The sequence below is a fragment of the Lynx rufus genome, unplaced genomic scaffold (genome assembly GCF_022079265.1).
Source record: "Lynx rufus isolate CCGP_SWC_20201006 ecotype Redwood Valley unplaced genomic scaffold, mLynRuf1.p SCAF_3, whole genome shotgun sequence".
In the NCBI taxonomy this organism is placed as follows: Eukaryota; Metazoa; Chordata; class Mammalia; order Carnivora; family Felidae; genus Lynx; species Lynx rufus.
Genome location: NW_025814845.1, coordinates 141,209,785 through 141,234,547, shown reverse-complemented (window position 1 = coordinate 141,234,547; position 24,763 = coordinate 141,209,785). Strand labels below are relative to the sequence as shown.

Here is a 24,763-nt window from a genome sequence, read left to right as displayed (position 1 = left end):
GTCTTATGATGACAAAATGCTAAGGGATTTCTTTTGGATTTAGTGAGTATAGTAAAATTTTCATGATTCCTTGCTCCTTCTCTATGTGTTATGGTATGAATATATTAAACATGAATTCTGGTTAGTTTATCCCATCTAATGCATTTATTTAAAAGTAAGCATAACTAAATACTCTACTGGCTTAGGAAATGGTAGAGTTTGGCATCAACTCTTATTCAAAATCATGGTGCAAGTGTATGCAATACAATATATAATATTTATAATGTTGATGATACTTGAGCAAATTCTAACCAGGATGAAGTCTAAATAAAAAATATCATTTTTTATGGATGCACATTAGGAATTTGAAAGTGTTTAGTGTTCAGCAATGCTGGCTTTGAAGGAAATAAAGATAACCAAAGTGTGTGTGTGTGTGTGTGTGTGTGTGTGTGTGTGTGTTTTAACCTCCAAACCTATTTTACAAGTCAATTGCAGTTTCACTGATTAAGAAGTCATTACAAGAATTTCTAATAAATCTTTAAATTTTTAAAAAGATTTTACTTCTCTATATATTTATTCTTTGAATTAAATGTGAAAGATCTCCTAATGAATCATAAAATGTATATTAATAAAACCAAGTCATTAGTATAACAGTCTTTTAGTTTCTATAGTTTATTAGGGTTTTTTTTAAGTTCTCTATGGTATGAATGGAAAATGAGGTGAATTGAAAAGATATAATTTATGTATAGTATATGTATACACACATATGTACATATATCCCAAATCATACAGCTTCTTTTAATAAAATACTTTTTTTTAACTTTTTTTAATGTTTATTTATTTTTGAGAGAGAGAGAGGGACAGAGCATGGAGAGTAGAGTGGCAGAGAGGGAGATACAGAATCCGAAGCACGCTCCAGGCTCTGAGCTGTCAGCACAGAGCCTGATGCAGGGCTCAAACTTATGAATCACAAGATCATGACCTAAGCCAAAGTCGGATGCCTAAGGAACTGAACCACCCAGGCGTCCCTAATAAAATAATTTTTATTGATTAGGAATCTGAGCGTGGTAATAATGTCTCCTAAAGTATCTGCATGCATTATTTTGTACTTTATTTTGATTACACAATGTGAAAGAACAATGAAAATAGAATATTTCCTCCCCTCTGATCCATTTATGTAATTTATAAGTCTTAAAGTGGTATAGAGCAATTTTCCAAGTTTTTCAGTTATTGTTTTAATTCCCATTAGAATTTCATGCCAGCTATTTAATCAGTAATAGTAGCATGGTTAATTTTCCCATTTTATCTCTTATGAGATGAACTCTGTGGCCAGGCAGAATTTTATGGCAGTCTTTTGGAAAAAAGTGACAAAATTAAAATAAAGAGAAGTGTTTGGAGCTATGATAGCTTCATGAAAAGTTTTGAGAGAAGCAAGGTTGTTGGGTGGGGGGAAGAGAGGATAAAAACCTTTTCTCAATGTCCATCCACATTTTACCAAATTTGAAACACATAGTTTGAACTTCTTTCCCTATAATGGAAACTAGTATCATATTTCTGAATAGTATTTTGGGATTACGTTTGTGTAAGTTTGATTTAATTTGTGAAAACAAGAAAGCAATTGGAAGCAAAATGTTTCTAGTAAAACATCTTTTCTCATCATGATAGACACATGGAATTATTCTCTCTATAAACAATTTTAATGAATAAGAGTGACTACTGATTGACTAAAAGATTTCTAAGTATTAAATATTTTTGCATAAATTCCCTGTTGCTTTGCTTCTTATTTTTAAGCATTTTACCCTCTCTATGTAAATTGTTCACACAAATAGGCAGAGCAATAAGTAGTTTAATCAGAAAGAAAAAACAAATAATTCTATGTGTAGGTACCAGAAGAGAATGGGTTTTCCCAAGTTATTCTAGATAAAAGCCTAATGGGTCTATTTTGAGGTATTTCTACACAATAAAAGGAGGAGTGGCTATCACTAAACCTACTAATTTGGCATTCTAAATTTTAGTCATTGCTGGAAAAGTTCTTTATTGCTTTTTTCTCTCAAAGTAAGCGGCTCTTATTTTCAGGCACTTTGGGTATACCTGGTGAATTAGGTGTTCTTTTTCTGCTACTGTTCTTAATAGAATAGTTCTTTACTGCCAAACAATTTTCTCTTCTGTTTCTGGGATTATGAAAAACACATCACAACTATAAGCTACACACACAAATTCTATATGCTGAAACATAACTATTGTCTACATGTGACTAGCACAATATTTTAAAGGAATACATTCTTATTTATTATGGGAAAATCTTAATATATGACATAGAAGATTATGATGCAGAGTACCATATTAAGTTTACCAATTATATCTTCAGGAGTTGGAATGACAGTGCAGAAAAGGCATGATGCTAATATAAATGTACGTACTTAAAAAATGTACTAAGTGTGGTTATTGTTGCTGTTGTTGTTTTAACAGTGTGAAGGATGCAGGAGTAGGACACAAACAATGGAGGGGTCCCATATCGTCCACCTGCAAGCAATGCCCAGTGGTCTATACCAACCCAGTGTGTGGTTCAGATGGTCATACCTACTCTTCCCAGGTAAAGGCAATTATAGTCATTTATTATGAAATGTGTAATGTGTATTTATCATTAAGTGAATAAAATTACTAGTTCTCCCATGTGGTCATCCAAATGATTTATTTATCTTTTTAAAAAGTGCAAATAATCTCATCAGTTTGGAATCTGATTTCATATGTATTTGTTTCTCTTATATCAGAATTTTCAAAGTTTGAAATACTAAAATTGTGAACATTCTGCACACTCAAGTAAAAAAAAAAAACAACATATCCTGGGACACCTGTGTGGTTCAGTCGGTTGAGTGTCCCACTCTTGGTTTTGGCTCAGGTCTTGATCCCAGGGTGGTGGGATTGACCCTGCATCTGGCACCTCACTAGGTGTGGGGCTCAAGATTCTCTGTCTACCCCCCTCTCCCCTGCTGGCACTCGCTCTAAAAAAAAAGAAAGAAAAAGAAAAAAAAATAAAAGAAAGTAAAGGGAAGGAAAGGAAAGGAAGGGAGGAGAAGGGAAGGGAAAGAAAGGAAAGGAAAGAAAAAAGAAGGAAAGAAAAGAAAAAAGAAAAGAAAAAGAAAAGCAACATTTCCTTTGTTGCTACTTTGAAAGAGGTCAGAAATGGAAGCATGTCATATGATAATGTTAAAAATTATTATGAGTATAACAACAATAGCAGCTACAATCTGTCATTATTATTAGTTCTTTTATTTTGTTATTTCCTATAGTATTACTTTTAACCCCCCCAAATCCCTTTTAACAAATGAGAAAACTAAAGATCAGAAAGATATGGCAAATTTCACATATTTATTGACATTGAAACCAAGATGTGTTTCCATCTCTGATTCAGTGTCTCTGTTCTCACTTGTACATTATTCTGCCTCTTGATTTGGTGTCCTGTATTATTTAAATATATAGGAGCTTTTAAAAACTTTACCTAATAAGATACTGATAAGTGTTCTTTGATTATGTGACAGAAGAGAATGTAGGCTCACAAGCTCTTACATGAAACTTTGGGACCAGGTAAATTTATGAATTTAGATTTTTTAAAAAATATTTTAAAAAGATAATGTCGCATGTTGTATTGTGCCCCCCATGTAAACTTGCCCTATAATTAAACACATTAATATCTCATTAAGAAACTATATGAATATTCACATTAAAGGGGCGCCTGGGTGGCGCAGTCGGTTAAGCGTCCGACTTCAGCCAGGTCACGATCTCGCGGTCCGGGAGTTCGAGCCCCGCGTCGGGCTCTGGGCTGATGGCTCAGAGCCTGGAGCCTGTTTCCGATTCTGTGTCTCCCTCTCTCTCTGCCCCTCCCCCGTTCATGCTCTGTCTCTCTCTGTCCCAAAAATAAATAAACGTTGAAAAAAAAAAATCTCCCTTTGAATATTCACATTAAATAAGATACATGAAAAGTGTAAAATAACTTTACCTCAATTCATATCTGAGTTTGCTTACTGTTAAGGGAGTTCCAAAAATTGTTGGCTACCTGAACATTTTGTTTTGTAGATACCTCTTTATGAACCATCCCTTATCATAATATATGTGTCTTCACAACTTAAACTTGCGTTTATAATCCTAACCTTAATAATAGCACTGCAGTGTTAAGACGTATTCATTCAGTCAGTAAATACATACATAGTACTTATTTGGTGCTTACTACTGTGTATCTTGGTGAAGGTGCCATGTGCTTATTTGCTGAAGTTTTATAGGTATATAATGCTAGGAGAGAACAGAGAATGGTACTGGTTATCTCAATATGACCTTGATGTTGGTGAATTTAGCGTGGTCCAGAATCTCAGCTTTGCAAGTTAAGAAAATTCATGCTTTCAGCACAAGGGAGAATGAATCTATCTCATATTATGTAATCCTACTTGACGATGTAAATCATTATACTGATTTATTCAATGACAATGAAGGCTGAAGATTATAATATTCAGATTGGTGGGTAGAGCTACATGGCAAACAAAGTTTAATCTTAATTGTACTTGATGAACATTGATGGTTGAACAAGTTGAATCAAAGAAGAGATTGGAGTTTCTACTGGCATCTAGCTAGGATAAACTTACGTCTCTCTCAACATTAGAAATATATGTGCTGGAGGAACTAGTATGTTTGTGTCCAGGGTGTCCCTAGAGCGTGCTAACATTAATCCACCACCTAGTTGTTTGGGACTGTCTTAGGGATGCTCCTAGTAGATGATAAGTTCTATAATTTAGTTTTACAAAACACAAAGTTACAATCATGAATGATGTCTTCCTTTGGAGACCGTAAGGGAGGACTTGCTTGATGGTTTTGGATAAACACAATTATATCCCCACTCAGGATTAAATATACCTATCATAAGTAGGTTAAGTCACATATACTTCCAATGCCATGAGGTTTCTCCATTGTTCTTTGTACTGAGCACCCTGTGAAGCCTCAACTTACAAATCATTTTCAGTGACTTTATGAATATTGTTAATGAAACCATTGTAATCCATTGAATTGTAACCATTCTGAGTGATCCATTGAATTCTAAACTATTGCATCATTATTTTAATATTTATTTGCATATATATCATTCTAAATACATGCCTTGTTGATACAAGATGAAGTGAAAAGAATGTGGTTCAAATGAATATGAGCTTTTAATAAACCCCAATCACCATCCTCATTTCTGTTGATTCTAATTTAACTTGGTGATTTTTTGCCTATGGACCACCAATACTAATCTTACAGCAATGAGGCTTGGCTGTATAAAACAATGCAAACTAAATGAAGATCTTATCCCAGTAATACCTAACATTAAATAATCCTTAATAATAATTTTTGGAAGTTTATTGGATTTGAAATTCAAAATAAGGCCTTCATCTTTTAATTTTACTTTTCTGTAAGACAAAGCCCAAAGCTGTTTAGGTACTGGATCAGGAACAAAGACCACAGAGGCTAATGCCTTCTTCAAAAATTAATTTTATTATTTCTCAGCATCTACTTATCAGGAGATGAAAACAGAAGATTGGTGCAGGGGTCAAAGGATATTTATTTTGGCTCTTGGATCACTCAATTTTGTCAATACACTAAGCAAATTCTGACAGGGGAGCTTTAAACAGCTTTGGGGTAGTTCATAGGCATTGGAACTCACATTAATTATGTTCTCCAAATTCTGGGTTTAGTATGGACCATGAAGCTCCTTGCTTGAGGTTTCTAATCCATCAGCTAAGTATTTCTGATATGTTAAACACTGGTCATTTCTCTGCATCCTCACCAATATTCTATTGTTACCTGAGTTTTTTATTTTACTGTTTATTTATTTTTGAGAGAAGCAAAGGCATAGAATGAGTGGGGAAGAGCACAGAGAGAGAGAGGGAGATACAAAATCTGAAGCAGGCTCCAGGCTCTGAGCCATCAGCACACAGCCCAACATAGCTCTAGAACTCATGGACCACACGATCATGACCCGAGCTGAAGATAGATGCTTAACCAACTGAGCCACCCTGGAGCCCCTGAGTTGTTAATTTTAGTCATTCTTCCAGGTGTGAGGTGGTATCTCATTGTGGTTTTGCTTTGTGTTTCCCTGCTGATGAGTGATTTTTTCATGTGTCTGTTAACCATCTGGATGTCTTCTTCGGAAAAGTGACTGTTCATGTCTTTTGCCCATTTCTTCACTGGTTTTTGGGGTGTTGAGTTTGATAAATTCCTTGCAGATTTTGAACCTTTTATCTGATATGTCATTTGCAAATATCTTCTTCCATTCCATCAGTTGGCTATTAGTTTTGTTGATTATTTCCTTAACTGTGCAGAAGTTGTTTTTTTTGTTTGTTTGTTTTTTGTTTTGTTTTTATCTTGATGAGGTCCCAATAGTTCATTTTTGCTTTTGCTTCCCTTGCCACTGGAAACATGTCTAGTAAGAACACGTGGCTGAGGTCAAAGAGATTGTTACCTGTTTTCTCCTCTAGGATTTTGATGGCTTTCTGTCTTACATTTAGATCTTTCATCCATTTTGAATTTATTTTTGTGTAGAGTGTAAGATTGTGGTCCAGGTTCATTCTTCTGCATGTACAGATTTCCCAACACCATTTGCTGAAGAAACTGTCTTTTTTCCATTATATATTCTTTCCTGCTTTGTCAAAGATTAGTTAGTCATACATTTTGTCCACTTCTGGGTTTTCTGTTCTGTTCCATTAATCTATATATCTGTTTTTCTGCCAGTACTACACTGTTTTGATGATTACAGCTTTGGAATACAGCTTAAAGTCCATAATTGTGATGCCTCCAGCTTTGGTTTCTCTTTAACATTGCTTTAGCTATTCAGGGTCTTTTCTAGTTCTGTATAAATTTTGGAATTGCTTGCTATTGCTTTGTGAATAATACTGGTGTTATTTTGATAAGGATTGCATTGGATATGTAAATTGCTTTGGGTAGTATTGACATTTTAATAATATTTGTTCTTCTAATCCATGAACATTGAATGTTTTTCCATTTTTTTGTGTCTTCTTCAATTTCTTTCATAAAGTTTTGCACTGCTGATGGGAATGCACACTGGTGCAGCCACTCTGGAGAACAGTATGGAGGTTCCTCAAAAAATTAAAAATACAGCTCCCCTTTGACCCAGCAATTGCATAAGAAGGTAGTTATCCAAAGGATACAAAGGCACTGATTTGAAGGGGCACATGCACCCCAATGTTTATAGCAGCACTATTCACAATAGCCAAATTATGGAAAGAGCCCAAATGTCCATCAATGGATGAATGGATAAAGAAGATGTGGTGTGTGTGTGTGTGTGTGTGTGTGTGTGTGTGTGTGTGTGTAATGGGATATTACTCACTGATCAAAAAGAATGAAATTTTGCAATTTGCAACACATAGATGAACTAGAGGGTATTATGCTAAGTGAAGTAAGTCAGACAAAGATAAATGTCATATGATTTCACTCATATATGAAACTTTAAAAACAAAACATGAACATAGGGGAAGGGAAGGAAAAACAAGATAAATACAGAGAGGGAGGCAAACTATAAGACACTCTTAAATGCAGAAAAAAACTGAGGGTTGCTGGAGGGGTGTTGGATGGGGGGATGGGCTAAATGGATGATGGGCATTAAGGAGGGCATTTGTTGGGACCAGCAATGGGTGTTATATGTAAGTGATGAATTGCTAAATTCTACTCCTGAAACCATTACTACACTGTATGTTAACTAGATTGGATTTAAATTAAAAAAAAATAATAATACTGACAAGAAGCCAGGTACTATCAGCTCAGGATGTGGGACCCTGAGGGTGAAAGCCCAGTGCTGCTTTGCTGGTCTTCTTATGATCTTTCTATATTTTGGTTCCCTTGCATATGGCTGTTTGTTTTACGACTACAAATAATATTCCTTCAGATTCTATTTTGGACCCACACTGCTTCCTCATTAACTTCAGCTCAATTTATGGACAGGAAATTATAAATCATGTTTCCACTGTACAACTTAATTGGAGGTGAGGGCATTACAAAGTATAATAGGTGCAAGTTGGGGGATGGGGTGGGAAAGAGGTTATCACAAGGTGTCCAAAGGAAAACTTCAGTCAAACTAGGATAGAATTTTAGAAAGTGTATCTCATTACACAGTGTGACCAATTTGGAATAATTATTTTATTAGAATTCAAGTTCTGAACTTGTCAGCTTGTCTAGAAATCCTCAGCAGAGTATTTTGAAAATGTATACACAAAAATACAAAGGAACAGATGAACAATTATGAAAAAAATTGATTTGCTTGAAATAATATTGGGACTTTTGTGATTTTTATAAGAAGCATTTTTGTAGTACCTGATTTTTTTCTGTTAAGATGAGTAATTGACATTTTTTATATATGCTTAGTTAAACTTTCATTTTAAAAGAACAAATGTTTTCTGAATTCTTTTAAATTCAGCAATGCCAGAAAAATCAAAATATAAGTCTGTTCAAGGTTATTTGAGAGGTAACCATTCCTGAATTGACACAAAAGATAAAGTCTTTGTTTCTTTTTTTCAGGCAAAGTCTATTTTGATTGTATCATTTCAGTAAGAACTAGGAATTGTTCTCCCATAAAGCATCTATATTAGACCGTGGATATATTTGTAACTGATTTGTATACATTGGATACTACATTTGCTAAGTAGAAGTCAATAAATAATATCAATGTTTTAGAACTTAGCACGCCCTGGGGACAACACACTGAATGATTTTGAACTCTTCTTTTTTTTCATATTTAGTCATACAGTGCTTTGCAATGGAACTTAGTAATGGTGAATTCCTTAGATATTTATAAGAAATTGGGTGTGTGTGTACGTGTGTGTTTTGAGGTAAGACAAGTAGAATACTTAACCATTATATACTGGAGCTCCCAACTCTTGCTACAGACATGCTATTTAAATTGGTTTGGGATGGGATCCTGTGAATCTGAATTTGAAAAGCTCCTCAGGGGATTTTTAAGTGTAGGCATAGTTGAGAACCATTGCTTGCATCCTTTCAAATTACTGTTTTTGAATTCTTATTTTTTAATAAATTAGAACAACAATAGCATTAGTGGGGGAACCATTTGCTTTTTTACTGCAGTTTGAGAAAATCCCATTTTGTTTCAACATTCTACTATTACGTCTTCTTTTTCCTTATTTTTTCCATATTTGAAGTATTCTATTACTTCATCTTTGTAACAGTTACTAATTCTAGTAGCTTTATGTACATTTTGAAAGATAAATATTTCTTGACACTTCACCATTTGGATGTGTTATATCTGTTAGTATTTAGAATGTAATTGTCCTGTGTACCTTCCTCTGAATACTTTGAGCTAATTTTATGCTGGAAGATCAAAATTCAGAAATACATGTGCACTGTTTCTATTTGAACTGCTTTTCAACATAAGCTAGGTTTTACTTTTGGCTTAGGTATGTCAGCTCGATCACGATTACAACTGCGTCATATTAACAGAATCATTGACTGGGATAAGCTCTTATGAAATCACTGAACATTGAAGGAAATAGTACGACTAAACTTTATCATAAAATTTCAGGTTTGAAAGGAACTCAATAGGACATAGTACAGGCTTCTACACAATGCACAGGTGCCTAATAAGATGTGTTCTGTGAGATAAATGTCTATATTTGTGGGGAGCTCTAAATGTCAGAAAACCTTTCTTGTCCCTTGTCCATTGATTCGGTTTCCAACAGTCCTTTTTCCTACCCCCTCAGCATATATTGAGGAACAAAATGCAAACTTTTATATTCAGTTGTTGGGAAAAAAGTGAATTCTTAAATTTTTACTTAAAAAAGAGCAAGAATTTGGGCACCTGGGTGGCTCATTAGGTTAAGCGTCTGACTTCGGATCAGGTCATGATCTCACAGTTCGGGAGTTTGAGCCCAGTGTCAGGCTCTGTGCTGACAGCTCAGAGCCTGGAGCCTGCTTCAGATCTGTGACTCCTGTTCTCTGCTCCTCCCTTGCTCATGCACTTTCTTTCTCTCAAAAAACAAATAAACATTTTTAAAAAATTACAAAAAATAGAACAAGAATCTTTGGGCACCTGGGTGGCTCAGTCAGTTAAGCATCCAACTCTGGTTTTGTCTCAGGTCATGATCTCACGGCTTCCTGGGTTCCAGGCCCACATTGGGCTCTGCTCTGACAGCACGGAGCCCGTTTGGGATTCTCTCTCTCTCCACTCTCTCTGCCTCTCCCCCACTCATGCTGTCTCTCTCTCTCTCTCTCAAAATTAATAAATAAACAGAAAATGGAGCAAGAATCTAAAAGACAGATTAATAGATAGAATATTATTTAATTTTTATAAGACTCAATTCCCAGCCTTTGGAATTATTTCATACCTATTTATTTCGATATGAACTTTCTAAAAAATATTCACCTTCATTGAATCTGAGACACTCAACTTGGGTTTCCTAGAAAGCCAACCCTCATTTCTGCACTGATATTTAAATATATTAAATCATATTTAATTAACTTATATAATTATGACATTAATTTATTTGAACAGATTGTAGGAACAAAAAAAGTGAGGTGGTAAGCATAAAACTCCGTTGACAGAAATGAGAAAGTTTGGAGTCATTTATTAGTGTTAAGTGTTTAGCATGGTATAGATACCAGTTATTGCCCTGGACATCAATTGAGGGTGAATTTCCAATGTAATGTTTTCTTGTCAGCCAAAAATTATTTAGGAGAAACTAATTAATATATATCTTTTCTGTAAATATTGCATGTTTGGGTTAAATATCATTACCAAGTAAAGGCAAAGTATAATTTTTTAATCAGTTGAACTTGAACAAGTAAAAATAATCACTGAATTTTCATACTGCTTAAATATTTTCCAGGAAAATATTGAGCAAAAATAAATTCTAACTACTTTGCTCTTCAATTCTTGATTTATTTCTTCTCATAATATCCTATATTGTATATTCTACTTGTTGATTTTTTAGTGTTTTATAATATGTTAATAAGTTTTAGTGTATTTAAATGCACACATAAAGTTAAGGGAAATAATTTAGAGTGATGAACAATTTTTGTTTTCCAAAAAGAAAAAGGAAAATTAAGAAAATTAAGTTTAAACTTGAAAACTATGTGCCATGTCTATAAAAGGATTGTTACATCAGACTAATTGCTTCCATTGTTAAATATTTGGACAATTCTTCCATCTGTTCAATTATAAATAATGAACAATATGTTATTGCTGTGACAATGGATATTTTGGCCTTGCTTCTAAATTGTTTCACTGACTAAATCATTTTTCTTCAACTTGTATTATATGAAGAAACTTAACTGCATCTTTATTTTCTAATTTAAAACACCTTAGTACCATAATTAGCTTTGGAAGGTGGCTTTTTGAAGCTAAGTGAGCACACTGTATTTTTGAGGGTTAAAGCTCTCGTGTGTATCCATACTCTAAATACCTGCCCCATCTTCTCCAAGAGATTGCATTATGGATTATGTTATATAGAACTCTCTTTCTTTCTTTAACCTTAACAAGACATAGGCTTACTTTCTTGGCTCGTTCAAGACTCTTGAGTTATATATATTGGTAGCTACCATTCAGTGAGTTTAGGACAAAGTTATGACCAATTTCTAAATTTATATATTGATGTATTTTTGAGATTTTAACCTTTTTACTTTTGTGTTAGTGACCATGTGTTAGCCTTTCACAAAACTCAAGTTGTATTATAGGGTGTGTGTTTTTTTTTAATTTTTAAAATTTATTTATTTGTAACTCCTTAGGAAGTTGAAAAATTGGCAAAACTATGTTCCACACATTTGCCTGTGAAATACTGATCATTAATAAAATCTAAATCTAAAAGATTTTGATCCAGTAGTATGTGGCTGTCTTACCCATTTCAGTGACTGTATAAGCAAGATATGTATTTTCTCACCATCTCTGTATAATCACTATGTTTTGAAATGCTCTTTAATTTCCCTCCACCCTAAATTCTGTCTACCAAGGAAATTAGTCTTGTTATGTGAACTGGCAATGGACTGAATACACTGTTGCACATGAAGGAAGCCAATTAAACAAAAGCAAACTGTGCCTTTCAGAAAAACAGCACACATATTTCAGAAAATGCTTCATAAAAATGATCCAAAAAGGTAAATAAAGGATATAAAGTAGAATGAAAAGGTATAAACAAATATTCTGAAATATGGAAGGAGAAGCCAAGAATAATAAGGTGAAAAAATAATAAGAGAAATGGAAAAATTTCCCAAAATGTTGAAAGGCATGAATCCACAATACAGGAAGTATAATGTGTACCAACTAAAATAAATAAGAAATTTAAGCATAGACTTGTAGTAAAATAACAGAGTCTCAAAATAAAATCTAGTGAAACAAAAAATTAAATATTATGTCATTAGACCAACATAAATTATCTCAACAGGATTAATGAGATTCAGAAAATAGTGGAAATATACAATTTAAATATTGAAAGAAAATTAAAGAAAATTCAAAATAAGTACTTCAGGAGAAAATATCGTCCAAATTTGCTACACAAAAATCTTTGAAAAGATTGTACAGCACAAACACCCAATGCCTCTGATTGCAAGATGCACAGAAACACGAGTAACCCATGGCGCCCTACCTCCAAACAATATCCCATCTTTCATTTCCACATCTTTTGACTTCCAGAGAATTTTTCTGTAAGTACACCACTCCATCAACCTTTCCAACTAGTTTGTCTCACGCAGCATTTAATTAAGGCTAATTGCAAGGAAGCTCCAAGCAGAAGAATGAGAGCAACCTGCATACAATGGTGACCTCAACTCAGAGTGCCTGGGTGGCTCAGTCAGTTAAGCATTCAACTTCGGCTCAGGTCATAATCTCATGGTACATGGGTTCAAGCCCCACGTCGGGCTCCCTACTGTCATCTCAGAGCCTGGAGCTTGCCTCAGATTCTGTGTCTTCTTCTTTCTCTTCACACTCTGTCTCTGTGTCTCTCAAAATGAATAAACATTCTTAAAAAAGGGGAAAAAACCCAATGTTGACCTCAACAGTGTCTCCCTTTCCCACTCCGGGGTCATGACCCAATCACCTGAACAAATGCCTGCTAGGAACAATGTGGTATCATTGATCACTTCACCTAAGATCAGTGACAAATTTGTATCAACTTTTCTAATTGGGTACCTCATGTTGTAGAGAGAAATTCTGTCAAGGTGCTCATAAAACAATGAGTCTGGTATGCCACCTGGAACTGAATAGCCAAGTGTGATTCATTTAGGAGAGATCTCAGTTTTCTGAGAGCCACATGATCCACTGGTGGTGCTTCCTAAAGCAGGTGAAGTTCTCTTAGACCACCGCTGAGGTGCAAATCACCACGTTTTCTATATGGAGGCAAATGAATGCCTGTTTTCCATACAAGATAATAGTTCCAACAGTACACATAGTGTTGTAGAAACAAAATAATGTTAAAAACGGGTGTGACCTGCAAGTCACAACTACATTTTTCTGTGGACACAGATTGACAGTGCATCAGAGGTGACCTTCCAGCCCACTAGAAGATCTTTGATTTTCCAGTTGAATTAGCATAATTGATTCTACTCCTTATTTTTGGAGTGATGCTTGAAAGCAGTCTCTTCAATCTGTCCAATTTCTGAAGCAACCAACTGAATGGCATTCAGCCATCTCACTGAATGGTGGAGAATGGAGATGGGAAAGACTTCTGGCGGTATTGCAGGTGCCTTGCATGAGAGGTTCAGGATCTGGTGCCATCCCTTTCTCTTTCTGATAGACTTCTCAGTTAGATTAAGCAGAATAGAGAAAAACATATCGAGGGAAAGGAAAATCCAGCAGTTAAATTTAAGGCACTTGTGACACTTTGGGAAAGCCCTACGAGGGCACTTTCCTTGAGGAGGAAAGAAATAAGGGTGGGTCTGAAAGACAAAAGACCATTAAAGTCTCACCCTCTGCCATTTCTCCCAGAGTCTAAGGGTCCCCTCCCTAGGCACTGAGATTGTTGCTCTCACTCTATAAAGACAAAATTAGTGTGCCCCAATATAAAAATTAAAATTTCCCCTTTCTTCCTATCAGCTCCTAAACACTACACATGAACATTTCATCTACAAGAGTCCAGCTGAGGAGGGACAAGGGGAATAGAAGTTAGAGAGAAGCATTTTTGTTTGCAACTTTTAGCTTCATGGACTACTGTCAGGGGACTTAAGTGAGCAGTGTGATCCAGGACCATGTTAATCCAACAAGACAATCCAAGTGGCTGAATCAGAAATGAGCCTGAATTCCCATGATTCCCTTTGAACAGGCTGTCACCTGCAGGATACGGCAACCAAGCCAGCCTGACTTTGCCATTAGGATTAGGAAAGAAAAAGCCTGAATATTGAAAATAGGAAATAGGTACCTAGAGCGTCTTTTCATCTTGTTAGTTACTAAGGACCCACCCGAGAGGCTTAAATTCCCTTTCTGGGAGACAGCAAAATTCAGTGACCAAACTGCTTTACTAAAGTGAAGGAGGCAGTCAGAAACCTCTTTGAGGAGATTTTTGAAGAGACCATGTGAGTGCTTACAATATCTGAAACTTATGGATAGTAAAGGGCATTAGATACCTTACCTGTCACCCTGTTTAGTAATTTTGTGATAAAAGTTTCACAGCTGTAAGACTACAAATAATCCAAAAACTCAAACATGTGATGCATGTTTGTTTCAAAGGACAAAAGGACGTGGCCAGAGTCAGTAGATAGTACTGGAAGAGCAATAGCATCGCCTGAAAAAAATTTCAACAGAGACTTGTAGCTGAAAGAGTCCATTAGGGTTGTGGAGCCCTAAAGATAGGGAGTATGATGGGAGTATGATACAGCATGCTGGACAGCTTCCAAATACACCTGTTGGTTTAATTGATATAAAGGAACAAGCAAAATGTCCAGGAGAGGAACATACACGTTTCAAGACTCAAAAAGTCCAGTTAGGTACTGGGACTGCTTTATGGCACTGATGACGAAAGGAATAACAGTTTTCCTTCACTATTGGTGAGACTGAGCATTGTGAATCCACCCAAATAGTCCTAAGAAACTTCACTTAGCAAGCAGACTTGTGAATTTTTTCAGGAGTTTATTCAGCCATCCCTGCTGGTGGAAGTGTAATAATATTACAGTCAGAGTCATTGAGACTGAAGCTTCTGACTTTCCAACCAGTAGGGCATCATCTGTATAGGAAAGTGGCAACAGTGGCAAGGAGGTTTCCCCCCTAGAAAACTCTTGGCTCTTGGCTATATCTTGATAAGGGAGACTTTACGCTGATACTTATCAGACAGCAAAGTATAAACGTATAGCACGTTAATACCTGCTATACGTTCAGATGTAGAAGCAACCGCAACATATACTGAGTTGGTCCTAAAAATCCTCACAAGAAAAGTCACGTTGACTTACCTTCCATATTGTAAATGTGCCCAGATGCCACAGTTGAATCCAGGGTCACCTTCCCCAACAGAATCAGGCATGATGGATGGTGCTTGCATCCAACTTAGCCATACACGTTTGAATCTCTTCCCTAGTCCAGCGTTCTTCAGTACATTTGGATGACTGCACACAGCCTTCTGTCTCATTTGGAAATAGAGAACCGTTGATCCTACTGTCAAGATAGCACCACGTTCTTCCTCCTGGCTGGTGGCTAGTAAACAATAACTAGAGCACTATTTAAATAGATTCAGCCAACCTTAGCTCTTGCTGTTCAGGCTCAAAATTGTCAATAACAGATAGAACACTGGATGATCCTTTTTCTACTTTTGGCTCATGACTCAGGTGAGAGCATTCTGAGAGTTCATTACTGGGTCTTGAACAATCTTCTCATAACTTCTAATCTGGTCCATGGAGCTTAGTATCCTTTCATTTCCAGAAAACTATACCTCTGTGAGCATCCCATCCTCATTACCAAAAGAACTACGAAAGGTCTGAGATGTTTACCCTACTTGCAAATAGATGCCAGGGTTTATACATGCTAGCAGAAGACCTAAGATTCCTGGGTCAGAGACAAAGTAATTTATTACTTATGACACAAGGAGCATAATGTTTATATTTGTGTCAATTCTCCTTCTCCCATGAGTCCCACAGGCACAACGCAGAGTAACACACACTGGGTTTGTGTCACAGCTAAGGAAATCTGGATATTTCAAAATGGGCTGTAAAGAAGCCTGCTCAAACTTTGCCTTGTGGTGAGACATTATTTTTATTTTACTGGGAAGCAAACAAATCTGCCCTTTCTTCCAGATAGGAGGCAGAATTATCACCGTCTTGCATAGATATTACTATACAAACAAAATTGAATAGATAATACAAAACAGAAGGCTATCAGTGCTTCTGCTCCTAAGATGTAGGGAAACACAAGAGATCTATAGGGACGTGTTCTCCAATACTACAAAATAATAAGATAGCTCTACAATGTCGGAAAAACTAGATTTCCCAATAAAAGTCGTAACAGATGAAAAGGATTACTACAAAATGATTAACATGTTAATTCACCTAGAAAATCTAATAGAAGAAATCTAATCTTGTAGGTATATAATAAAAATGGTTTCAAGGTATATAACGCAATTTCTACCGGGAGACATTGTCAAATGTCACTCGCACATTGTGAGGTTTCAGCTCTCCTCTCCTAATAATTAATGGAGCTATAAGGAGAGAGAGAAAAAATTAGGTTCCTTCCCTCCCCTCCTTGGCTCAGGGTAAGTCAGTGAATCCACTGCATAGTGGTGAATGGAGAATGGTTGAGCCTTGTAATACAGTATGGCGGTGTGGCTACTTGTGCCTAAGAACATGGCGTAGTTAGTGGGGAATATTCCTGGAATTTCTATGCTGAAGAGATAGCCAGCAAGGTTGCTAGATGGGTTCAGTTGGGCAATTAAGAAAATAGAGGGATCGTATAAGTAAATCCATGTTTTTTATTGTTGGAGAGAGTACTTACAAACATGGAAAAGGGGAGGCTGGACAGAATCTTGAGATGTTGGATTGGAATTGGAGATATCAGTATGAATGCATGTTGAGTTTTTGTATCAGTTAAAAATATATAGACACATTTGGAATTGGTTATAGATGTATTTGTATTGTGTGTATCCTAGAAGAATACTTGTTTATTTATAATACTTAATAAATTATTAACTTCTGAAAGGTTAACTAGTTTGCTACCACCATTCTACCATCTCTGTCTCACCTTATCCTTGTCGGTTTTCCTTTTTATATGCACCTTTCCTACACAAACTGATCCCTCATAACGTTTTGGCCACCCCAGTTAGCAGGTACATAGTCTTTTCCATAGTCGGCTTTGCCAGGATTCTTCCTCTCCAAAAGCGTATGATGAGCTGTGGTGGTCTTAGATGCACCTGTATTCCTGTAGTGAGTCAACAGAGGGCCCTCTGGAGGTAGTGTCTTCTCAGGTTACTGCCTCAGGTTTACTCAAGAGGAATTATTACATGGTGGAAAAACTAAGCTTTGTGTGTTTGTATCTTTGTATCAAAACTCATTGCACCAGCTCTTCCCTATCTTTCCCTTTTAGCACATGCCAAAGTATATCACTGCTACCAGTGCATAAAACTGTTTAGATGCTATAGACCATTAAGCCTATATCTTAGTTATAAGAACAGTACATAATTTAAAATAGGTTCTTGGTATTTCTTAAGCATAATAAACAAAAAAATATCCTCAAGTTTCATGTCATTGAAATGGTTAAAATAAAAATTTAAGCGCGTAAGCCCCATAGACATTGAAATGTATGCCCAAACTTGCATGCAAAATGTATGCAATTTAGTATTTTTATGTTTGTGTAGCTATTAAAGTCATCAAAATTTTCAGGTCTTCAGAATATTTTCTCTTGTTAGCTAAATTTAATTTTCTGCTCTGAATCCTTCATCTCCTCCTGCGTTCTTTTAAAATGCATCCCTTGTTACTTATTGACATTCTTTTTTAAAAAAAATTACTCCCATTTATATCTGTTAATGTAATTTCTTCTCTTATATCCTCCTAATTTGGGGGAGTACTTAGTATCATGCTCTTCTATTTTCATCCATTTCTTAATTATTTTTAACCACTCCGTACCCTTCTGGAAGAGCCTGAGTTGGTGTCTGTCAAAGTGCATATGATATACTAACATAAATAATGAAAATAGAAATCAATAGTAAGTTACAAATGATTTCATTACTTTTATGTATATATCAGTCATCAAACAACATGGTTTTTAATAGGTTTTATTTTCAATGAAACTACTGCTGATATTGAAAGCAACATTTGTCTGGAATAATTTAAATAAGAATCTTAGTTTGATGACAGAATTTAATAAAACCTGTGAGAAGGAAATAATTATAAAATAAACACACTATATTGTTGATACTTAAATTTTTAAAATTATTACCAGATTTTGAATTCTGGGATATCTGTTTACAACGATGGCTTTACAATGATGAAAATGCATAGCTGAATGCTACATTGTGCACACAGATCTCAAAATAAGAGACGCTTGATAATATATGATCTTATAACTCAATTAAATAATTTAGTGATACGAAAAACAGATTTTTTTATATGTATATATTCACAATCTCAACTGAAGTGAGGGAGTAAACAATCCTGACCTTCTAGGGCTACATTGGATTAGGTTGATTTTAAGACAACCCCCTGTACACCTGTGAACACACTCTGATACTCTTCAAGGAGAAAACATCCCCAAAACAGTATTTCCTCAGTTCTGAGTCCATAGTTTATGTTGCAAGTGGTTTTCTCCTTGGCATGTTCTCAGGTTGCACTACAACGTATTGTAAGGTTTGTGCCAAATGATAAATTTCCTTGGGGAATTTTTGTTTAATTTTGGAAGAAAAATATCATAATAATAATTAGAGATATATTAGTTCAAAGAGTATACTACATCTAAGAGGATATGTTCAGTAAAATAAGGATTAAATGTACTATTGTTTTATTTTTTCTCGGCAGCTCTTAGTCAGATAGTCTAGTTGCCAACTGTGCAATATCTTAACTGGCCCATGATTATGTGACAGGGATTGTAAATTTATTAACCTGGGTTAAAGCTCCTTTGCTATCCCCATGTCATCTCATCTCAGCTTAAATGCAACTAGTCTTTATCATACCCAACTTCTAGACTTCTGACAGAAACAGTATGAGGTGTAAGGACTAAAGGGAAATTGGCTTGCATATCATTCAGCCTTAAAGATTGCTTAAATTAAGGACTTTAACATTCTTAGGATCCTGTTGGTCCTTTTCTCATTTTGATTTTGCTTAAATAGCATCTGTGCTCACATCTCTAGTGTTATCCCTGTAAAGGGACAGATCTGAATAAGCATATGGGAAGACTTTAACCACCTCATGTCATAGGACTCTCACCTTGTGCTGAGGGAGGTATGCTATAACATTTGTATGTAAAAATCAGTTTCCCCAAATAAGCTTTCTGATGAGAAAAGAAGTTTACTCACAATAAGTGAGGTGTTATTTCTGAAGGAAAAGTATAGTGACAAACAGAAAACAATGGTGTAGTGTCCACTTCAGTGCATAGGGTTGCCACAGATTTTTGCTATGCTTAGCTCCCTGCTTGTCATTTATGCTACAGTAATAATGTGTGTGGGTAATTGGTAAATCCCAATGAATGAATGGATTCAAGTCTAAATCAAGTCTTTTTTTCTTTCTCTGGTTGTCTTTGCATGTGAAGCACCAGAGTGGGAATCAGAGAACCTCAAGTGGAGGACATTTACTTGCAGAGGGGTTAGCTATAGCTGCCTATGAGGAATTCTATTCATGAGAGCTCTTAGACATGATATTGGTTGTCTAATATATTAAAGGTGTGGAATGTAATATATTAGCCAGTCGAAGGTAGATTAAAGCAAATACTAAAAAAAAGTGGTTCATGATATTCCAAATTTCCAATTTATTTTTTCACTTGTATCAAAATTTTTATCACCACAATAAGAAATAGAACATTGTTGCTATTTTTACCTACTGCTAATTATATACTTGTTCTACATGAGAAGCACTATAAAGTAGGCTCAAATCCTATTTTAGCCATGCATTTTTGATCAGTTGCATAAAGTTCTCCAAACTTCACTTGAAAAACTTATTTTAAAAAATATATCTATCCTACCTCATTCCTCAGTATATAATGCATCAAAATTGCTTAATACAGTGTTTGACACATAGCGATACCTCAATTAAAGTCATTTATAAACTATGTATTTTGTTGTGTTAGCTGATGTGTATTTTAAATTTAATTTTAAGTTTAATTTTAAATTTAAATTTAACTTGGGGCGCCTGGGTGGCGCAGTCGGTTAAGCGTCCGACTTCAGCCAGGTCACGATCTCGCGGTCCGTGAGTTCGAGCCCCGCGTCAGGCTCTGGGCTGATGGCTCAGAGCCTGGAGCCTGTTTCCGATTCTGTGTCTCCCTCTCTCTCTGCCCCTCCCCCGTTCATGCTCTCTCTCTATCCCAAAAATAAATAAACGTTTAAAAAAAAAAATTTAAATTTAACTTTAAATTTAAATTCCTGGATAATTTCAGTACTTGAACCCTGAAGTTTATACCATTGCTTTTTATCTTACGTGCATTACTTTAATGAATGACCAAAAAGAAAATACTAATGAAATATGGAAGGAATTTTAAGTTTAGTTACTTATTCATCGTCTTTTGATTGACTAGTGCTTAAATCGGGGCATTATTGACATTTGAGGTCATATAATGCTTTATTTTGGGGGGGCTTATCTGTGCCCTGCAAGATCTTTAGCAGTCTTTCTGGCCTCTGACTAGTAAATGCCAACGGTAATCCCTCCCGCATAATTTTAGCGGTTTTCTCAAAAACCATTTCAAGCTGTCCCCTGGGGCAAAACCACTCCAACTGAAAACCTCAGATTTAAGCCATCCAACAAGCTCACAGTGATTGCATTATCTTAAAAACTGTAATAATAACCTGTCTCAGTGTTTATTACCCTGATGGTTGGGGTCTTTTCTATGAGCAGACTAGATCTCTCCTATAGTAAAATTAAATTTTCTCCTTTGATATATAATTCAGCAAATGATTTTAACTTACTTTCCCTGACAAATGGCAACTTTGACCATGGAAAAATCATTTTGCAGGCTTGCTTTTCACAGTAACTCCTAACTTAAGAATCCTTAATGCTCAGGGTCTTAGATAATCAGGAATGCATTAATCATGTCTTTCTCTACAGAATTTCCATTTTTTGGTAATTATAAACTAATGAGCATGCCCTTTATGTGATATTTCAGTTCACTTATACCTTTATAAATATTTCAGCTTTGTGATAATTAAGTAAATTGAATGTCATTAATTAGAAATCCAATCAGTAGATGTAGCTAAAAAAATATTTTAAAATAGTGCTTTTAATGTCCTAATATTCTTTGAATAAAATTCTTTATGAAGATATTTTTATTTCAAAATCAATCCATAAGGAAATAAAACTAAATGGCTTTCCAATTACAGGAAGCTAGATTCTTTTTTTTTTTAATTTTTTTTTTAACGTTTCTTTATTTTTGAGACAGAAAGAGACAGAGCACGAACGGGGGAGGGTCAGAGAGAGGGAGACACAGAATCTGAAACAGGCTCCAGGCTCTGAGCTGTCAGCACAGAGCCCAACGCGGGGCTCGAACTCGCAGACCGCGTAATCATGACCCGCGCCGAAGTTGGCCGCTTAACCTACTGAGCCACCCAGGCGCCCCAGGAAGCTAGATTCTTATAACTATAAACATGGGTGGATTTGCTATCTTTCTGATTCCGTTGGTCTTTGCAGAAATGCATACAGAAAAAAAAAAAGTTTGGTAAAATCATTCTGAAGAAGAAATTGTTTTATTTATAAAGTAATTCCTTTTCAAAACTATAATTTCATCATATGCAAATTTTAGACAGCTTTGAAGTTTGTGTTATGTCAAAGAAAGTTATCTAAGAGGTAAAACCTTTTTAAACTAACAACTCATGTATTTCTGTTGTTCATTCATTTATTTTTCTGGCTTTCATTTTCTTCAAATAAAAAAAGCACTTTTAAAATAAACCACATTTAGAATGTAAAAGGGTATGGTGTAACACATCTTTGAAGGGAGCTAACATTTTCATATTTTAAAATTCAATATTAGCTATAACTAATATTGACTTTTGGCTTTGTCTGCTCACATTTACAATTGTTCTTGAACTTTTCTTAAATTGTGTCATAAGTCAGAATTTTCATATGACCAGATTCCGAATTCTGAAATATTATGTTAAAAGAAGTTACAGTAAAAAAAAAAAAATATATATATATATATATATATATTAATTTGAAGTCTCAAAGTTTTATATAACTTATCTGGCTTTCATTAAAGTGCTCATAATTTTTACTTTTTTCTACTTTTGATTAGCTATTGGGCATTTTAATTATATTTAAAATCCTTTGAGATTTTATAAGTCAAAATCATTTTCTTAAATTACTGAAACATTGAACAATAAAAAATAATTTCTTTCAAGGAGTTTATTCCTCTAAAAAAGGCCCACTAAGCCACTACAAATAAATTCCAAGTGTAATAATTTTTACTCATTTGTTGAAAGTCTAGTTTCGAATTTCGCCTGTCCAGTAGAGAGTTATTTGACAAAAAAAAAAAAAAAAATGTTGTACAGATATGAGTAATCTGATTAGTCATTGGGTGTCTTCAGTTCTTCTTCGTATCAGCTGAAGCTGAATTAAATTAGTCACTGGTGCATTTGTCGATTGGAGCCAGAAAGTCTGCCCTATTTAATTTTAAAATAATTTGCACTGAGTAAATTATGGACGTAGCCACTAAAGAAATCACATTACTTCAGAATTAGCAAGATCTATTTCTTTTAAAGTAGGAAAGTAATTATTGCCTCTTAAAAGATGGAGTAGGCTTACAATTTTTTAAATCATGTCAAATTATGCAGTTATGAAATATTAAGAATGACTTAAGGTACTTAGGCTTAAAATTTTACAAAGAGTAATGTTTACAAAGAAAAGCAAAACAAAACTAAGCTAAACTAAAGTAAAAACGAAACAAAACAAACCCAAAAAACCCTCAGAACTTCATGTGCCATAATAATTTTGATTGTTTGAGTTTAATTTCATTCAGCTTGTGTTACATTTACTGACAGCTCAGTTCATGGTAACTGTTGTTCTAGGAAAACTACCTATTTGATTTTTCAAACTCAGTAGATTCCATGTTACTATCCCAATTACGCATATGAAAAAAATCGAAGTTCATAACATTTAGGAAATTAGCTCCAAATACCACGGTTAGAAATTAGAACTTATAGATTTGAAATCAGGTGTAATGTTCTTCATTCCATGCTATTCATTTGCCTTTTTCCATAGCATGTGTAATAGAATAAAATAGCATGTGACTTTGTATTGATTTAACTAAATGTATCTAAATAACTATTTTCTTTTCTCTTTGTATGCAGTGCAAACTAGAATATCAGGCATGTGTCTTAGGAAAACAGATCTCAGTCAAATGTGAAGGACGTTGCCCATGTCCTTCAGATAAGTCCACAAGTACAAGCAGAAACGTTAAGAGAGGTAAGTGATAAACATTTATTTATAGTTTTACATTTGTTTTCTGTATTAAAGTGTTTTGCAATAAATGTTGGCATTAAAATGAAGTTTACTTCATTTATTACTTCATTTACTTCATTTATTACATTGTAAATGAAGTATTTTTTTTTCTTTAGTCTCAATTATTTTAGCAAGCGACATTTTTCTACGGGGATTTCTATTTATCTTGATAGTAACAGGTGGATGCTTCTTTTCTACATGTTCACCATATATAAAAAATCTAAAGAAATGTCTTTTATAAATTACTGTGTGTAAAATGTGTTTGACATTCCTTTTTTCTTTTGGAGCAAGTCAGTGGTAAAGCAGTGAGTGAGAAAAGAGTTTGATCAGATGTGAAACTGGGCAATTAGTAAGAAACTTTTAAAATAAAGAGATCTACCATAAAAAATATATATACATATATATAAAACATAGTGTGCATGAAATATATATATATACATATATAAAGAGGTCTACCATAAATATATATATATACATATATGTATGTATGTATGTGTGTGTGTGTGTGTATATATATATATATATGTATATATACTGTGTGTGTTTGTGAGAAAATTTCCCTACAGAATAGTTTAATTAATTAAACTTTCTTTTGATTAGGTCTAGAGTCCTTAAATATTTATTTTTATTGTTTTGATGTATAATAATAAAATAATGAAATACATTTAACTCTGTATGTGTTATTATATAAAATTTGACCTTTTGCAGATTATTTGTTGTAATTCACACAATATTACTTACATGTTTGAGGTACTGTTTATGCCTTCAAAAATATCTCTATAGCTCCTTGTTTCAGTTCTTCATAACTTTAGATGAGGAAGGATATGTAGGGAATACATATTCCTTTAAGTGAAAGATTATTTTAAAGAGCATTATCATCAACATTTATCACATATTTTATAAGCATATGAATCTTATAATTTAATAATTATTATTGTGGCTTCTTAATGAAGACCATTGATTTTTGTACTTTTTTCTGAAAAAATCAATAATGGATACATGGACAGGAAATATATTAGTTAAAATGCAGTCCATTTGATACAAATTATGTATTTTATTTTATTTATTTTTTTTATATGAAGTTTATTGACAAATTGGTTTCCATACAACACCCAGTGCTCGTCCCAAAAGGTGCCCTTCTCACTACCCATCAGCCACCCTCCCCTCCCTCCCACCCCCCATCAACCCTCAGTTTGTT

The 24,763-nt window shown here is 34.6% G+C and overlaps 1 protein-coding gene across 1 annotated transcript in view; it reads left to right on the top strand.

The window, feature by feature from the left end:
• The window catches only part of SPOCK3 (SPARC (osteonectin), cwcv and kazal like domains proteoglycan 3), a 490,206-nt gene that overhangs the window by 311,998 nt on the left and 153,445 nt on the right, over positions 1–24,763 (top strand). The window contains exons 4-5 of the mRNA XM_047091776.1: positions 2,449–2,572; positions 23,415–23,529. Of these exons, the coding sequence (XP_046947732.1) occupies positions 2,449–2,572; positions 23,415–23,529 (239 nt within the window). The remainder of the gene's footprint in view (positions 1–2,448; positions 2,573–23,414; positions 23,530–24,763) is intronic.